Here is an 18,767-nt window from a genome sequence, read left to right as displayed (position 1 = left end):
AAGCAGATCTAACTTTGTCGGACTTGGACACTTTGCAATGAAACTTATACGATGTGAGAATGTAATCAAACTGCTCATCAGAGGGAAAGTTTGATTTTTAAGACGTTTAATCATTAACTGGTGTAATGTTAGCTTAGAGAGCAGTGCAGAGGAGGAGGACACGATGAGAAAGATGATGAGGAAAATGTGCGTGGGCAAATCACGTATGTCATTTGAAAGAGCTATTAGTGATCTTTAAATTAAAAGTAACTTGTAAGTGTTACTATAGCCAAATACATAAACACAGATATGCAGAGCAACGATGTCCATCTCAGCCACTGGTTTCAAGATGGCAGGGTAACAACAACCAGTGTATTTTTAATTTTACGTTTAGAAGAATGAATCAATTTTCTAGAAGAAACCATCACACACTAATCAATAATACGTACAGCATCATTTTTTCTATTAAATAACCTCAAAGATTTACCTTTAAAGCTGCTTTATAAAGTCATGAAGAAGCAGCATCTACGTGAGGCAAGAAAATCACTCAAGGATCAGTCAGCTGCTTTTGGAAAAACACTTTCTTAATAACACTAAGATCACAGTTTCCTGCTTAATAAATCAGATTTTCTAATAGCGTGTGAATACTGTCCACAGTTAACTTCAGCTCCTCTATTAAAAAGCGACACTAATTATTAAACAGTGTTTGAATGTGGTGCTGACTCCACATCTTCATACTTTAAAAAAATACATCATTATTATTCATGAAAATGTAAGGCCTTCCCATTTTCCATACTTTCTGTTACCGTCTCTTCTGATTCCTTCACATTAGTCACCGTGCCATCACGTGTCTCTGCTGAGCGTCTCCATACTGAATACGATACCATTTTCTTTTAATGGAAAATGTCCCTGGATATTTATTCGCTGCTCTGCTTCTTCTTTTCAACACAGTTTCTGTCGTCTTCCACAGAGTTTAACGTACAAACTTTTGTTGGACCCAAAAACTTTATTTCACTGAGCTATTAAATCAAAAACTGTAAGTTAAGAGAGGTTGTTTTAAAGCTGCTGCTTTGTGGGTTTTTGTACAGTAACACATATTTGGTCATTTTGCCTCTGTACACCACCACTACTATTTAAAAAAAAAGTATTGCATTCACCGACACTTATATTTATTCACAGCGCTCAATTACAGTGGAAACCATGTGGAGTGGTAAAGCTAACAATCTGGTATGTTCCTAAATGCATAAATAGAGCAGATACCTCAGCAACACCAGAACACCTGAAAGGCTTGATGGTCGAACGATTTCCCTGAAAACAACTTCATAACATCGAGTCTCAAACATTCCCAAGGAGGAAGCTGCATCGTCGTCACAGTCTACAACAACAAGGCATCAGCATGACTGTCAATAACAGATGCATGCAGGCACAAACCACTGGTTACACTCAAGAACATCTGAAAGACACGAAACCAAGATTTAAATAATGAAAAGTATAGAGAAGGAGAAAAACCTGTCAAACATGGTGGAGGAAATGTTGTGGAATAGGCATGGACTCTAAGTCTGTCAGTGGAACCGGGCCACTAGTGTTTAATGATGTGACTGCTGAGTGTAAAGGGCTACACGCTCAGATTCTGCCAAACGCTACGAAACTGATCAGACTGAGTGTCACAATGAGAAGAGATAAGGACTCAAAGCTCAGTGCAAAAGAGTTTCTCAGTGGCTGGATCAGGCACCTGAAGAAAAACCCGAAGACGCACAAACAAAGAAAGGTGGCACAATGTTTCCAGAGAGAAAACACAGCATTTGGTGATGTCCATGGATTCTGGACTGCAATGGATTTTCATTCAAGCACAAAAAACAACACTAATGTTTAAAATGATGTCAGTTTGTCTAAGCTGGTGAAAGTGGGCTTAAAATCCCCGTTCAAAGACAGATGTTGTGCTGCTTTTCCTCTTTTAAACATTCAGACACATTTGGTCGCATCAGAATAATGCAAATAAAAATAAAACATGCAGGGTCGTCCACTTGACAGTTGCACCCAGACAAAGAGCTTTTTAACCATAAAACCCTTGCAGTGAAGGTAACTGAAGGTCCCTGTGGGATGTGCGCAGGGACAGACAGGGGTAACAAAGGCCCAGGCAGCAGCAGATTTGTGTGTCTTTAGAGACCTGCAAGGAAGCCACAGGGAGCAGTGCAGCGCCAAAGCTGGCAGCTGACTGACACCCCTGTCACAGTGCCAAAAGCAGACTGGGTGAGAGTCCCTCGGAAATTCTGGAAACAGAGACGGCTACGTGCAAACTTCTCCTTCCACACGGTCGCCTACGGAAACCGTGTTACAACTTGTTGACTTTGTGGCATGTTGGCCAAGGCTCAAGTAAAGTGTGAATATAATATGGGAAAACATGAAAGACGGGGTTGTGGAGGATTTATACGAAAAAAGAAGAGTTCTCAGGGACGGGCTGGAGGCTATCCTCGCTGTCATAGGGTGAGGGATGCCGTACACCCTGGGCAGATCCCAGTCTACTCCAGGGCACAAGCAAGAGTTTGATAATGACAACAAATGAGACAGAAAAGTAATCTCATATAAATATAAAAACTGATATCATCATCTTTATTTTGTTTGGATCATCTTTCGAAGCCAAACTGAAAATACAATTCAACCCGGCCAGCACTAATGTCACCACTAACAAGCAGAGTCAATAACATTGATTATTTTGACACAGCAGCACTTGCCAAAGCGGTAAAATATAGTAAGTAACAAGCAAGCAGCCAGTTCTTGAAATGAATGTGTTGAAAGCAGAAAGAATGGATGAGCACACGTATCACAGAAAAAGTCTCAAATCTTTACGGCTAGCAAACGCCAAAAACACAAGTCTCATAAAGTCTTACGGCGATTTAAATCAAACTCTGGTCCATTTTCCCTCCTTGGTGTGATTCGCTTGTGCAGATGTGAACACAGGAGTCGCACTGAGGTGGCTCAGGAGAAAATGTTGGTGGTTTGATTCCTGGCTGCTAATCTGCATGCTAAATATCCCACGTTGCTTCTGGTGCATCAAACCAGTGCAGAACCAACTAGCAGTTGTATCTTACAAGGTTGAGCTAAAAACCTTCCTGTAGCCACGGATACTTTGGATTCTGGGATGCAGCAAGGTGCTATATATGTGAAGCAGTCTGTACAAGTCAGCAGCTAGCCATGCTCTGCTAAAGTCAGGATGACAGCATCTTCTTCCTGTACTGTTGATCGGCCGCAGACACATATGTGGACTGGACATTCTTGTGTTGTTTGTAGCAAAGCATTTTTGTTCATTTGGTGTTTTTCCTCTGTGTGATTCAGAGCAAATAAACTATACGTGTGAAAATCTGCTATATATACTTGCAATCATTTATTTGGAATCATTTATACACGAAATACAGAAACTGATATTTTATATACATGTTTTTAAGGAGACAGTTGTAGGGAAGCTAAATCACTGGATGCTCTTGTCAGTAAGCAGATTGCAGCCACTGTGTTTTACTGCCTACTAGAATAGAATAGAATAGAATTCAACTTTATTGTCATTGCACATGCACAGGTACAGGGCAACGAAATGCAGTTTGCATCCATCCAGAAGTGCTTTAGTGATATAGATATATTACAATATATATTAGCAATAATAGAGATATGTGAGTATATTACAGAAATGGGTCTATTATGGTATGTTATAATGTACACGGTATGAAGTATGTTATGAATATTCTATAACTATAAGTATGTACAGGCTGTAGTGAGTACAGGCTATGTACAGGATATAAATATGAAATTTTAAAAAAAACTATACAGAAATGTGAGCTATGCAAGTTATAAACAGTTGTAGGATTAAAAATTATCGTATGTACAGAATGACTACTACACTACTCGCATAACTGAGCAGTGCAAAAGAAAAAAAATGGTGCATGTCAGCTTGCATGTGATTTTTCATCAGGGTTTCTAATTGTCCTGCTCGCCCCCCCCCCCCCCCCCCTATCTGTTGGTATTTACAGAGTGAATTATTTCTGGCTTTTCAAAAACTCCAGTTAGCTTATCAACAGCTTGCACCCAGTTGAACACCCTCACTTATGCCTGATTTCAGAAAACAGGATAAGATCAATTGACTTAAAACGCAGAGCTTCTCTGCCAGTGTCTTCTTTTCCTTTCTAAGGGAGATGGCTTTCGTTAGGCTGAAACCCCCCAGGGCAGAAACACTAGTGGACACCTCAAACAGACTCTAACGTTCTTTTAACATAAAAGAAACCTCAAACTTCTGACTGATGGCACGAACTGCCTGAATACAAAGACCATCCAAATACCACCAACACCAATAATAATTATTCTGATATTTTTTTATTTTTGTATGTTTCCAGGTGTCAGTCTGACACTAAAGAAACCTTTATTTAGCACTTTATATAGCCTCTGTAGAAACTATCTACACCCTCACTTATCTTAACTGCACTACTGTATAGCTCTGTGTAAATAATCATTCTGTACATTCGATAATTTTTAACCCTACAACTGTTTGCAACTTGCATAGTTCCCATTTCTGTATAGCTGTATATCTCAGATTCTGTAAAGTTATTTATTTCATATTCTGTATAGTTTTTCATATTTATAGCCTGTACATAGCCTGTACATACTTATAGTTATAGAATATTCACAACATACCTCATACCGTGTACATTATAACATAATAGACCCATTTCTGTAATATACTCACATATCTATATTATTGCTAATATATATTGTAATATATCTATATCACTAAAGCACTTCTGGATGGATGCAAACTGCATTTCGTTGCCCTGTACCTGTGCATGTGCAATGACAATAAAGTTGAATTCTATTCTATTCTATTCTATTCTATTCTATTTGAACTATTGAAACGTATTAATAACTTGAGAACAAAAGAGAAATAAAGAAAGTGACAGTTAATGTGTGGAGGAGTCTGTGAATCAGTGAAACAATGAAAAAGTGATAACCACCAGATCTGAACACGGCTCAAACACATGCTGACCTGGTAGGAGTCTGTGGCCTCACGGTCCACTGAGCGGCTGACTGACACGGCTCCTGAATTCATGTCAATGGTGAAGAGACCTTTGGGATCCTGGTCAGCACCGGGGCCTGTCATTCGGAATATTTGTTCCCTTGGCTCCCCCGTTGAAATCAGCTGCAGACATATGGACACACACACATATTCATTCTAGTAAAAGAAGCTTACAGAGGCTTCAATGGTGATGCAAATCCCTGATAACTACCAATTAAAATTTTATAACAGACTTTGATTTAATTTCATCAGTTGGTAAATTCATCTCATCTGAAACAAGAAATTTCACATCATTTCCCTGAGCACTGGAGGCCTGCTGCGACTGCTTGCACATGCATCATCAGATTCCAGTGATATAAGTGGAACAGTTCAATAATTCATATAAAAAACAGTTTTTCTTAATAATTAAGTGAAAATGTTATTGTTTTGTTGCTTTTATCATTGTTGTAATTTAGGTCACAGGAAAAAGGTTTTGAACTAAACGCTAAATTAAACACTGTGAACAAAGCAGTGATGCTTTTCAGGAATTCTGCCAATCTAGTTGGCTCACGGTTCTTTTTTCTGAGGCGGGAATGATCTGACCCCGGTGCTTTTTGGATAGAGGCACTCACATGAGTCTGTCATAGCCAGCAGCATGAGCGGGTACCCCAGGAACAGGAACAGGCCGGTGCAGAAAAAGAAAAACAGACAGAACAAAGCATTTTAGTAACAAATTTAGCAACAGTTACTAAAGCTCCTGAAAGGGCAAAAAGTGAGAGATTATCTGGATTACACACTATTATAACTAAACACCACCTTCATCGTCAATATATCAAATGAGGAATAAATACAATAAAATATAATATATTAAAAAAAATATAATAAAAAGGAATAAATTAGCATATTTTTCGGACCATAAGGCTTTTATCGAGTGGAAAAAAGTTTGCGTTCATCCTCCAGCTTCACTGTGTTTATGCTAACATAGCTGTGTAACTAGCGATCACGTAGCACATCATTATATACCAGCTAGCCCAACTTCAGTAACCCTACAAACGTCACTGCTGTTTAGTTTTCTGTCTTCATTTATGTTGGAAGTGACAGCAGAGCTGTACCTTTGAATTTTTCAGAAATCTCTCAGTCAGAACATACTATATCATCTTTAGGTGGAAGCTAGCGAGCTAACTTCCTGCTAACTTCTAACTCTATTAAACTTCATAAATTTTGTTTTGCTGGATGCCTGGATGTTACACCTGGTAGAGCAGCCACACTGATCATTTTATTAAAGATGAAAGAATTTAGACAGTTTGTAACTCTCAGTGATGCTGCAGTGTTCGTTTGACTTTGGGACCTGAAATTGACGGAGTTTAGGACCCAGAACATCTTACTATTCATCACTGATTGAAGAAAATAAGAACAACCCCAGGTTTCTCTTCAGCTCTGTAGCCAGGCTGACAAACAGTCAGAGCTCTGTTGAGCCAACCATCCCTTTAACATTAACTAGTAATGACTTCATGAACTTCTTCACAAATAAAATGTTAATCATTAGAGAAAAAATTACCAATAATCATCCCACAGCAGGGGCGGAGCGTGGGGGTGGCTTACGGGGCTTAAGCCCGGGTTGTTTTGTCAGAAGCCCGGGGTATTTTGGAGTGTAATTTTTTCATAGCTAGATGCCTGGCTGACAACTGTATAAAACAAAAAGTACACACAATATTCGAAGCACATAGTGCACACTGTGGGAATTTACGACTGTGCGTGAATCCCCCCCTGATATTGGTATGATCCAAGCTCAGGCACTAAGCGACTGAGCGAGGGGGCGGGGCAGCTGCTGCCCGTGAGTGCGCTGTTGGAGAGACGGAGCCAGCCATACTAAGGAGAGCTTAAGTTTGACCAGGTACCAAAGCAAATCATTCGTACCGTACAAATAATGTAAATATGACGGTGCATCACGAAAGATTGATATGAAACTGATCACTTGACCAATATTACGTTACTTGCTCTTCAAGTGAATCAACAAATGGCAAAATGAAAAGCCGAACAAATGCTATTTTTTTTAGAGAGTCTTAGCTTACGTGTGTTTATTTCATATTTTCAGTTCTTACCCTCCCCGACTAAATCGGTTTCAGTTATGTACTGAAACATAAGAATGGACATTCGAGGGTTCTTTCAAAGAAAAAACTCAGGTAAATGTTATTTTATATATTATGCTTTGTATGTTGTTCAGTATATTTCTATGCAAAACAAGAGGAATTTCAGTACACAGCAGGATATTCACATTTGTAACCAGATATTTACACTTTAGGGAGAAAACATAAAACATTTTTACTGTACAAGATCAATTTAGAGTAAACTTTTGTTTTAGATAAATATTGAAATATATTTTGAATTAGTTAAATTTCAGAATAAAGAGAGACAGAGCTATTTTTATCACTTTCATCAAATTTAGGAGTACATGTACACTAAATTTATTGTTAATTAATAAGAAAACTCCAGACGATTCCATTCTGAGCTGAAGAAGCTTCTGATAGGTTAGTAGAGTCCATGTGAGTAAATTGGTGGCACAGCTGTGGATGCATATAAGGCAAAACACAGAGCCTGTTTCTGTGACATGGGAACATCAAGAGATGTCAACCAAAACACCAGGAACAGAACTGTGGAGCTCCATAAGTGTGGCTCAAGTTTGAATACAATTTGGTGCCATTTGCAATTAAGAAATACAGATAGTTTCTCTCTTTACTCTTAAAGTTAACAAATATGTTTTTTATATTTATCAATCTAAAAAAATAAACATTTAGTCTGATTTGATGTTACAATTAAAAAAGTGTTTTTATCTGAAGAGTAAATATCTGGTTCCAACTGTATATTTGATGATTGTCAGCACAAAGAGGGAGAGAGAGGAGAATGAGGACAGAACAGAGATGAAGAAGAGCAGGTGAGACACACATGTTAGTCAAATGGTTGTTTACCAAAAGTATCACCGTATCATAGGTCCTCATGTATCTCGTACCTAGTGTTTCTTTTTAGGTTTGTTATTTTTCAAATTCTGTATTTATTAAGTTCTGCAGGCTTGTTTGCACAACAAGGCTAAATAATTATATAAACTTTTCTCAATCTAAATAGTGGACTTTGGTAGAATTAAAAAATAAGTGTAGTGCAGGTCTATGATGATTTTTAGTGCTATCATCTAGTTCTGATTCTGGTTCTGTCTTGGTTAAGTCCTCAGTAGTCCTGATTTTGAACTGTTGTAGTCCTGTTTTAATTCTGGATCAGTTCTGGGTCTGGTTGAATTGGGGTTTAGTCCTCGTGTCTTGATACAGCCCTGACCTTGTTCTGCCTTGCTGCTTAATTAAAAAACTAGTTTAAGGTGTCCTGCACATGTGATATATATTTTTCCCTATATGAAGTCATTCTTTTTTGAACAGAGCCTATTAATCTTTTAGTCATTTCTACACCCCCCCCCCCCCCCCCCAAAAAAAAAAAAAAAAAAAATCCCACATGCATACTTCAAATGTCTGGCTCCGCCTCTGTCCCACAGATGTAATATTATCTACAGCTACTCTTAGTACCATTGATGTTAAGTTAGACTCTTTTTCTCCAATTGATCTTTCTGAGTTAACTTCAATAATTACTTCCTCCAAACCATCAACGTGTCTTTTAGACCCCATTCCTACAAAACTGCTCAAAGAAGTCCTGCCATTAATTAATTCTTCGATCTTAAATATGATCAAACTATCTCTAATGATCGGCTATGTACCACAGGCCTTCAAGCTGGCTGTAGTTAAACCTTTACTCAAAAAGCATCTCTAGACGCATCTGTCTTAGCTAATTATAGGCCAATCTCCAACCTTCCTTTCATATCAAACATCCTTGAAAGAGTAGTTGTCAAACAGCTAACAGATCATCTGCAGAGGAATGGTTTACTTGAAGAGTTTCATCCTATGAAGCGCCTTGAGGCGACTTTTGTTGTGATTTGGCGCTGTATAAATAAAATTGAATTGAATATTAGAGCGATTAGAACATGCTGTAGGTATTACAGGTACTGCGCTGCAGTGGTTTGTATCATATCTATCTAATAGACTCCAGTTTGTGCATGTAAATGGGGAGTCCTCTTCACACACGGAGGTTAATTATGGAGTTCCACAGGGTTCAGTGCTAGGACCAATTCTGTTTACATTATACATGCTTCCCTTAGGCAGCATCATTAGAAGACATAACATACATTTACACTGCTATGCAGATGAACACCCAGCTCTATCTGTCCATGAAGCCAGATAACACACACCAATTAGTTAAACTGCAGGAATGTCTTAAAGACATAAAGACCTGGATGGCCGCTAACTTTCTGCTTCTTAATTCAGATCAAACTGAGGTTATTATACTCGGCCCTGAAAATCTTAGAAATATGGTATCTAAGCAGATTCTTACTCTGGATGGCATTACCTTGGCCTCCAGTAACGCTGTGAGGAACCTTGGAGTCATTTTTGACCAGGACATGTCCTTCAACGCACATATTAAACAAATATGTAAGACTGCGTTCTTCCATTTGTGCAACATCTCTAAAATTAGAAATATCCTGTCTCAGAGTGACGCTGAAAAACTAGTTCATGCATTTATTACTTCCAGGCTGGACTACTGTAATTCATTATTATCAGGATGTCCAAAAAACTCCCTGAAAAGCCTTCAGCTAATCCAAAATGCTGCAGCAAGAGTCCTGACAGGGACTAGAAAGAGAGAGCAGATTTCTCCTGTTTTGGCTTCCTGTTAAATCCAGAATTCAAAATCCTGCTCCTCATAATCAGGCCCCATCTCATCTTAATGACCTTGTAGTACCATATCACCCTATTAGAGCGCTTCGCTCTCGCTCTGCAGGCCTACTTGTTGTTCCTAGAGTATTTAAAAGTAGAATGGGAGGCAGAGCCTTCAGTTTTCAGGCCCCTCTTCTGTGGAACCAGCTTCCAGTTTGGATTCAGGAGACAGACACTATCTCTACTTTCAAGATTAGGCTTCAAACTTTCCTTTTTGCTAAAGCATATAGTTAGGGCTGGACCAGGTGACCCTGAATCCTCCCTTAGTTATGCTGCAATAGGTGTAGGCTGCTGCATTGAATCGTACTTGTTATTAACCTCTGTCTCTCTTCCACAGCATGTCTTTATCCTGTCGTCCTTCTCTCACCCCAACCAATCACAGCAGATGGCCCCGCCCCTCCCTGAGCCTGGTTGTGTCGGAGGTTTCTTCCTGTTAAAAGGGAGTTTATCCTTCCCACTGTCGCCAAAGTGCTTGCTCATAGGGGGTCATATGATTGTTGGGTTTTCTCTGTATCTATTATTGTACAATCTACTGTACAATATAAGGCGCCTTGAGGCGACTGTTGTTGTGATTTGGCGCTGTATAAATAAAATTGAATTGAATAGATTACTCCACGAGGCTCCTGAGTACGACAGCCGCAATGCTCCAACAATCCATCAAGCGGTGCGGCTTCATAACTTACTAAAGTTGTACTAAAACATTTTTGACAGATTTTTGAGCGCTGTGTAGCACATAATATTGGTTCGGGGTCAGTAAGCACAACCAGAATTCATATGTAAGGCCCACTGTCGATTTTTGAGAAGGTTAAAGGATTTTAAGTGCACCTTATAGTGTGGAAAATACGGTATGTTACATCTTCATATTTCTTATGAATTATGGGGTTACACTGCATATTCACAAATGTTCTGTTCAAAACATTGTGACCCGAAGAACCAGGCTGTCAAAACCATGACAACTTTAAAAGCTCTAGAAATCATTACCCCCAAAAGGTAAGGATATAGAATTAGATACTTCTGACCTCATTGGCCAAATTAATGAGTGATTAGAGATTTGTAGGAATTGAGAATATTTGGCAAGTTTGTATACAGCGACTAGAAAACAGTAAAGATAAGGTGTGTGTGTGTGTGTGTGTGTGTGTGTGTGTGTGTCTGTGTGATTTCATTTGAATCATTCATTTCCTGTCTCGTCTTATGGATCAGTGTAGCTCACACCTCACGTTGTGTATTTTTTTTAAACTTATCAAAAATAAATAAAGTAAATCACACAAAAATGTTCAGAAAACAAAGGAAACCAAAACATCTTGAAATCCATCACTTCTATAAATCTGTTCTTTCTAAATGCCACAGAAGCACGCCGAGGGTCATCACCAGTGTCAGCACTCTGGGCCTCAACACTGTCGCTGTGTCAAGGACCTAAATGGTCACCCTGTATGGTGCCTGTGATAAGAGAAATGCCACGAGGCTGCCTTTAATGAGAATACACTTCAATGGGACAGCAGCTAAAATGAAGGCCTTTCTACTCCCACTTGAAAGAGCATGGGACATGAGACTACAGCGTTACAAGCCTGCACCAGATGAAGCTGAAATGCTTATAGCCTCTCCAGAGCTCTCTGCCATTTATCTCTATGTCCTGCTTCATCTTTTCCCTCTGCTCCCTCTCGCTCTAAGGCTCCTTGGTCCCCCGGTTCTTACTCTCTCTAATATGTCCATCCTAGCTCTTCTGTTAAGCATCAATATTTCTTTATATAGTCATCCTTTTCCATTTCCTCTTGTGCTTCTTCTTTTTAAAACATAAAGAAACATCCACATTTTTAAAAAAGCTTAGCAGTAGGCAGCTTTTTATGAATAAGCGCCGCATGCTGAGAATATCTCCTCTTGGCTTTTGTTTTTCTTTTTTTTCTTTAAAAAAATGTCAATATTAAAAATTAGAACGGCGTAAAACGTCGTCTTCGTAGGACAGAACGCGAAAACAAAACCCAGCGCTGCACACACTCAAACAGGTGGCACTGCTGTCATTAAAGACAGAGATATTTCTGGTCTGTAATCACAGTGACAGCCAGCACCTGCAGAGAGTGACAAACTGGGTCAGATGAAGAGAAGTGAAAAAGAATGAGGTGCAACATTAGTTGGATTCACAGATGGCTTGGCATCAAACTTTGATAGGCGTGGGGGGGAGTGGAGGGAAAAACAAGAACAGTTGTAGAGGGAGGCAGGATGAGGAGAGAGTAAGTGAGAGAGGCGGATGTAGGGACTGTGGGAGAGGGAGAGATCACTGATAAAGGCACAATAACTTCAGCTGGAGAGTAGCTGAAGTGTCAGGAGAAGTTTAGGCTGATTAGATGATGTCTCTGTGGGGCCCCAGCGTGATAATTTACTGTGCACACGACACATACTCTCTGTGATGTACACGCATGCTGGCGAAGAAATGTGCTCCCAGTGGCTTTGTCTCCACTGAGTCTGTCTGTGTGTGTGTGTGTGTGTGTGTGTGTGTGTGTGTGTGTGTGTGTGTGTGTGTGTGGGAGGACTGATGGGAGAATCTCACCTCTTTCTATCAGATCTCATTACCACCCAAGCATACATGAAAGACTGCTGGGCTTGTGATACTGCAGGAAGATGACAAGAGGTGTGCTGCTGCTCTGCAACACCAAACAGCAGCTTGTTGAAAAAATGAGCAGCAAAACAATAAGACCAACAGCAGAGTGTGTAAGTTTATGATTGGTTTTGGTGTGTTAAAACCAGCGTATGCAAAATGTCGGGTGGATGAGGAATAAAACCTTGTATAGGTGTGTGTAGCTGTATACCTGTGATTAGTGATGTGAAACAGGAGTTGAAATACCGAGTACAGCCTTACTGCTTCCGTGGGAATTATACGTAGCAGTAAGCTGCTGCTAATCAAATGCACTTTATTAATGAATCATGAGCAGGTGTGAGCACCTCTGTAAAAACAGAACTTTGGAAAGTTTGCAGCTCTGGAGCATTCAACTGTGCGTTAACATAATGCCACAATCTACCCAGGAGTGGATGCTGTGACAAATTTACCCCAAAGTCCCCAACGCTCAGATAAACTGCAAATAAAAAATAACATAATAAATTATAAGCCTGGATCAGCATGTTAGATGTCAATCTTTACTACAGAACACGACTAGAAAAAAAGCTGAACAACAACAACAACAACAAACTTTATCTATACAGCACATTTAAAAACCAGTGGTGTACCAAAGTGCTTAACATGCAAGAGGGTAAGATGAAGTAACAGGGAAGGATGAGGGCTATGGCAAGGTACCAAAATGTGCTAGCAGCTTGAATGGCATTAAAACACACGAAGGCAAAAGAATTGCATATAAAAGCATAAAAGAAGGCTAAGTGTAGAGGATAAAACAGTCAAAAAAAATGTAAAATGAAGATAAGAATAAGCGTTAAGCTAACTATCAAGCAAGCGTTAACTGGTAGAAAAGGCGAGGCTAAATAAGTGGGTTTTTAACTGCGATTTGAAGGAATGGATGGAATCAGACTCGCGGACAGCGATGGGGAGGTTATTCCATAAATCGGGTGCAGCCAAGGAAAACGCGCGGTCACCTCTAGTCTTCAGCCGAGATCTCAGCAGTACCAGGAGTGACCGGGAAGATGATCTTAATGCTCTAGTAGGGGTGTATGATCTAAGTAGCTCAATGAGGTAGCTTGGTGCTATATTGTTCCAATGCAGATCAGCAAGGACAGGGGTAATAGAGACACGCCGCCCACTACCAGTAAGGAGACGAGCAGCTATGGAGGAGAGTAGAGTTAAGACCAAAGTAAAGTGAGTTGCTGGTTTCAAAAGCTGTTTACCAGGAGAAAGCCTCTTGTTTCCTAGAAGAACACTGCAGCACAGCTACAGTTTGCAAAGTTGCATTTGAGCAAACTTTGGAAACAACGTTTTTTTTTGGTTAAAAAAGGAGATGTCTGGCCATAATGCACCGCACCCTGCTTGGTAAGAAAAACACAGCATGTCAGTACAAACACCTCATTGTGACTGCCCAGTACATTCTGATGGTTTGGGCTTGTTTTGCAGTCATAGGGGAACGCTGCACTCATGGATTTGACTATGAACTCCTTTGTTCATCATCTGATTAGAGTGAGACGTCAGGCTAAAGCTCGGCCGAAACTGGGTCGTACAACAAGACGATGATTGAAAGCACAGCAGCAAAAATCAAGGTGCTGCGTTGGCCCTGCCACGGTCCAGACCTCAGTCTGACTGAAATGCTGTGGTGGGACCTTAAGAGAGCTGTCAGAGATGGGCATAACGCGTTACTGTAATCCGATTACTTTTTTCAAGTAACGAGTAAAGTAAGGGATTACTATTGCAAAAACAGTAATTACATCACCGTTACTTTCCCGTAGGAACGCTGCGTTACTGCGTTACTAAAACCGTGATGTTTTTGCGAGAATGTCTCACGACAGTGACGTAAGCGAGTGCGACGTTCGTGACAACAGCTGTGTGCAGATCAACAGTGGATCATATATCGAGTGCAGAGAGAGTATGAGCGTGCAGCGTTTAAAGCGTGGAAGTACTGACCTTACTTTGAGTTTGATTCCATAAAAAGTGACAAAAACATTAGTGTCCGCTGTGCGTGGGAAGAAAACTTCTTTTTACAGCGAAAAACCCCTAAACTTCCAACAAGCACCGAGTAGCTACGACGTAATGGGAAACTCACAGAGAAACTCGCGGATTCTTCCACTGACCGCGGCACACCTGCACCAGGGTAACCCTCCGCCTACCCAACTCCTGCTTTACGGGTGAAAATAGAGCAACAGGACCGCTGAGTCTTTGACTTTATTTATTTTCTGCTGTGTTTTACTTGCATCTATTTGAAAGACTGAGTGTAAACACAAAAAATATTTTATTTTATGTGCTGGAATGTGCAGAAAATAGGTTTAAATGTTAAACTAATTTCTTCCAGTCAGAGAATGTTGCATATAATTAAATGTTTGCTTGATGCATAAAGATAAAAGATTAAAACTAATAAAACAAGTTTTAAAAAGAGACTTTTCCATCTGATTACATTTTGTATGATGGATTATGTAGAAAAAGTAGAATTGGGCTGAAAGATCTATCGCTCTATCACCTCTTCAGGTTGTAAATCGTGTTTTTAAAAACTAACTAAGTAATTAATTACTTTTGAAAATAAGTAATCAGTAAAGTAATGGGATTACTTTTTTGGGGAAGTAATCAGTAATTAGTTACTGATTACTTTTTTCAAGTAACTTGACCAACACAGAGCTGTGCACAAACAAATGCCAGCAAACCTCAAATGGATAATTTTATAAAGAAGAGTGGGCCAAAAATTCTCCCCATCGATGTGAGACACTCGTTAAAGTCAAACAGAAAATAATTTAAACTTCTGCAGGACACTGAATCATAGGCTATGCACAGGACACGACTGAATGTACAAAGATATCTTCATGAAAAACACATATTTAATATAAAGTTAGTCTAAAGAAAACATGATCAGTCTGAGTCATTAACATGCAAAAGCCTTCCACACACACTACGCATGTCCTTGTACTTTTTAAGGGAGAACGAGGGAGTATTCTGACTCCTGTGTGTGTGTGTGTGTGTGTGTGTGTGTGTGTGTGTGTGTGTGTGTGTGTGTGTGTGAGAGAAAGAGAGAGAGAGGGGAAGAGTATCCAGTAGCATCCCTCAGTGATGCTTCTGTTATCCCTGTCAAGGTCACACAGCCAGCTGCGAATGACAATCACCAGCCATAAAAGGACTCCTGGGACCGCGCCAGTGTGTGTGTGCATGTGTACAAGCATGCAAAGCTCGGAACAGCGCTTTGCCTGATTGTCCTGCCACTCCAGCCTGCTAATGAGGGGGACGAAACAGAAAGGCCTAGTGAAGACGCGGACAAACAGAGCAGGGCCAGTCCTCCACGCTGGACGATGGGAAACACAGTTGGGCTAATTAACAGGCTGGTTAGTGAGGGCTCTGCTAATCATTATCCATCAGCAAATACAATCTGAACCAATCACAATGAGCTGAGAGGAGCAACGATCAAGAGGAACCCATGTGGGGGAAAAAAGGAGCATGAACACAAGAGTGTTATTAAGCATCAAGACTGTGCTAAGAGGGTCAGCTGGAACTGCTGTAATGGGAAATTCTGCTCTTGAAAACAAACTCTCGTTCACACAGTTTAGCGTGCCCTTGTTACCTTTATAAGTGATTTTTTCCCCCATGGCAACAGGTTTGTGACATTCAAGTTCACACACCAACAAATGGAGAGCACAGAAAAAAAATAGGATTTTTATTTTAAAAAACAGAAATAAATGGAACTGCTAGCGTCTCGATGGGCTTTGGTTGCCTGCATCGGTTTTTCTCAGGCAGATGGATGACCAATCTTTCAATCTTGCTCAGGCTCACACATCGACAGCATCTCTCACGTAGTTCACAGCTGACAAATCTGGTTTTTATTGCATCCCTCTCATCAAAATGGATTTCACATGGGCTATGTGTGTCTGGAAGTCTGCGTCCGATAGTTTTAACTCGCTGTCGGCGAACACCAAAACGAGCATGATTGTCATGCTGAAAGACAGACGGTGAGATAGAGTCAAGAACTTTGTGGGTTTTCTTTAGACAATTAAGCAAATCAGTTAGATCTGATGAGAGGGCTGAAGGCGGCCTAGTTTTCTGATATTGTAGCTTCTTTATGTAAGAACAGGAAGACAAAGACGGAGACAGTGGTTGGAGAAAAGATGCAAAAGTTTAAAGGAAGAAACACTACAGCTGACAGACACCAGATAGAGGGTGAAAAGACAGCAGACACATACAGACTGACAGGCAGAGCAAATCAGGCTGCGCTCCTCACAGAAACAATGAAACAAAGGTGTCAGAAACATCTACTCGCTGTACTATGTTTGAGGCTGAGGCTACAACCAAACCGGGGCCTCATTCCTCTCACCAGCAGAACTTTATTGGTGCTGTCATGTCGAGTCAGACACGTTGAGTTGATTTGTGAGCTGGACCCAAAGGTAAAGAAGGATAAACACAGGCTGAATAACTCACAGCTTCAGTACAAAAAGTTAAGATTGCTCTGCTGATTGAAGGGTTTGAGACTCCGTGTTGACACGTCGGAAACTTTGGTGGGTATTTAATGAAGCTTCCTCCTTTTTTTTCTAGACTATAAATTTGTATTTATTTTACGATTAACCACTCACTCTGATATAAAGGCTTGTTTGAAAATTTAAAGACTTTCTATTAGGACTAGAGATGGCACGATACCACTTTTTTATGTCCGATACCGATATCATAAATTTGGATATCGGCCGATACGATATGAATCCGATATAGTGTGTTTTCAATCAATAAAGCTGTTTTTTAAATATCTTGCTGTATTTTGTATAAGTTTATACTCAAGTTTAAAAAACAAACAAACACTAAAGCTATTCTGTTATACCTGTATGCAAAAAATATACTGCACCCAAAAAATGTCATAGTTCAGCAAAACTGATCAATCTAATAAACTTAAACCTGCACCATCCTCCCTATTCTGGTATTTTAAAGAGTACTTAGCAGAAACATTAAGCAACCTAACTAATAGGGTTGCAAACTCCCAGCAAAAAAAAAAAAAAAAGGGAACCCCCCACCCTCTACCTCATGATGCTTAATCGACGTAATCAACCTTAATCTGATCCAGTGTGGAAGAAAAATGCACAGAAATAAATTATTTTTCAAGAATAATTAAATAGATTCAACATCTTTCTTCAACAGAACTGCAGAGATGGTACTTTCCCAAAGGAAAAAGTACTGTAGCTTACTAGGGTATATTAGACTTAACAGTTACTATATGCAGTAATGGACTTCTATACATTTTACATCAGATTAAAACTTTGGGTGTAAGATTCAGATAAATATTAAATAATTAAAAGCTCGACATTTTAAATGAGAATAAGAAAGAAAAGTATGTCTTTGTGCCCCCTTCTCCCTGTTCATGCCCTATCGGCCCCCCTGGCTAAACTTTGCTAGATCCGCCCCTGCACAGTTACCAGCGTCAGCTACGTAGAAAAAGATCCTGGTGTAGAAAGTAATATTAAATAAATTCTAACAACAGCTGATCAAGCTTAAACGTGCTGCTGTTGTTCAGCCGCTGGTTTCCTCTGTCTGGCACGAAGTGGGCCAAAAACAAACCAGAGAGACGGACTCGCGACAGAAAAGCCGATCAGCTGATCATTGATCTGTATTAACAGACCTCTCTGCATTGAATCATATCTGTTATTAACCTCTGTCTCTCTTCCACAACATGTCTTTATCCTGTCTTCCTTCTCTCACCCCAACCGGTCGCAGCAGATGGCCCCGCCCCTCCCTGAGCCTGGTTCTGCCGGAGGTTTCTTCCTGTTAAAAGGGAGCTTTTCCTTCCCACTGTCGCCAAAGTGCTTGCTCATAGGGGGTCATATGATTGTTGGGTTTTTCTCTTATGAAGCGCCTTGAGGCGACTTTTGTTGTGATTTGGCGCTATATAAATAAAATTGAATTGAATTGAATTGATCAGTTTCACGATTGAAGTAGCAGCAAGAAGAGAGAGAGAGAGAGAGAGAGGCAGTCGCTCCAGGTATCGGTTGTTAAGCTTAACGCAGGAATGCTTTACAAACATTCAGAGATGAACTTACACACTTGCTTTACTTCTCTCTGGGATCACTTCCTTGGAGATGAAATGCTGGTTTGGTAGCGAAGCTCCAAATACTCAACCAGACCGCCGACAGGTCTCACAGGCCACAACCGCTCTATCACGTGATGCATACTGCTCCAAAGTGCTACGGTTATGAGCCGAGTTACGCCATGTTGCAAGTTTTGTGAGGTACTTGTTTGATATTTAATGGATCGGATTACATTTTTTATTTCTCTCCGATATCCGATCCAGTAATTTAGGTCAGTATCGGACCGATACCGATACGTAATATCGGATCGGTCCATCTCT

General features: G+C 40.1%; 1 protein-coding gene across 1 annotated transcript in view; it reads right to left on the bottom strand.

Moving 5' to 3' along the window:
- The window catches only part of cdh13 (cadherin 13, H-cadherin (heart)), a 409,102-nt gene that overhangs the window by 223,238 nt on the left and 167,097 nt on the right, over window positions 1–18,767 (bottom strand). The window contains exons 5-6 of the mRNA XM_085281498.1: window positions 5,647–5,652; window positions 5,006–5,158 (exon numbers count right to left, since the gene is read on the bottom strand). Coding sequence (XP_085137624.1) covers window positions 5,006–5,158; window positions 5,647–5,652 — 159 coding nt within the window. The remainder of the gene's footprint in view (window positions 1–5,005; window positions 5,159–5,646; window positions 5,653–18,767) is intronic.

The sequence above is a fragment of the Mchenga conophoros genome, linkage group LG7 (genome assembly GCF_057382185.1).
Source record: "Mchenga conophoros isolate Kocher_MC1m ecotype Shallow Benthic linkage group LG7, M_conophoros_male_GT1.1, whole genome shotgun sequence".
NCBI lineage: Eukaryota > Metazoa > Chordata > Actinopteri > Cichliformes > Cichlidae > Mchenga > Mchenga conophoros.
This window is presented reverse-complemented; position numbering and strand designations above follow the sequence as displayed.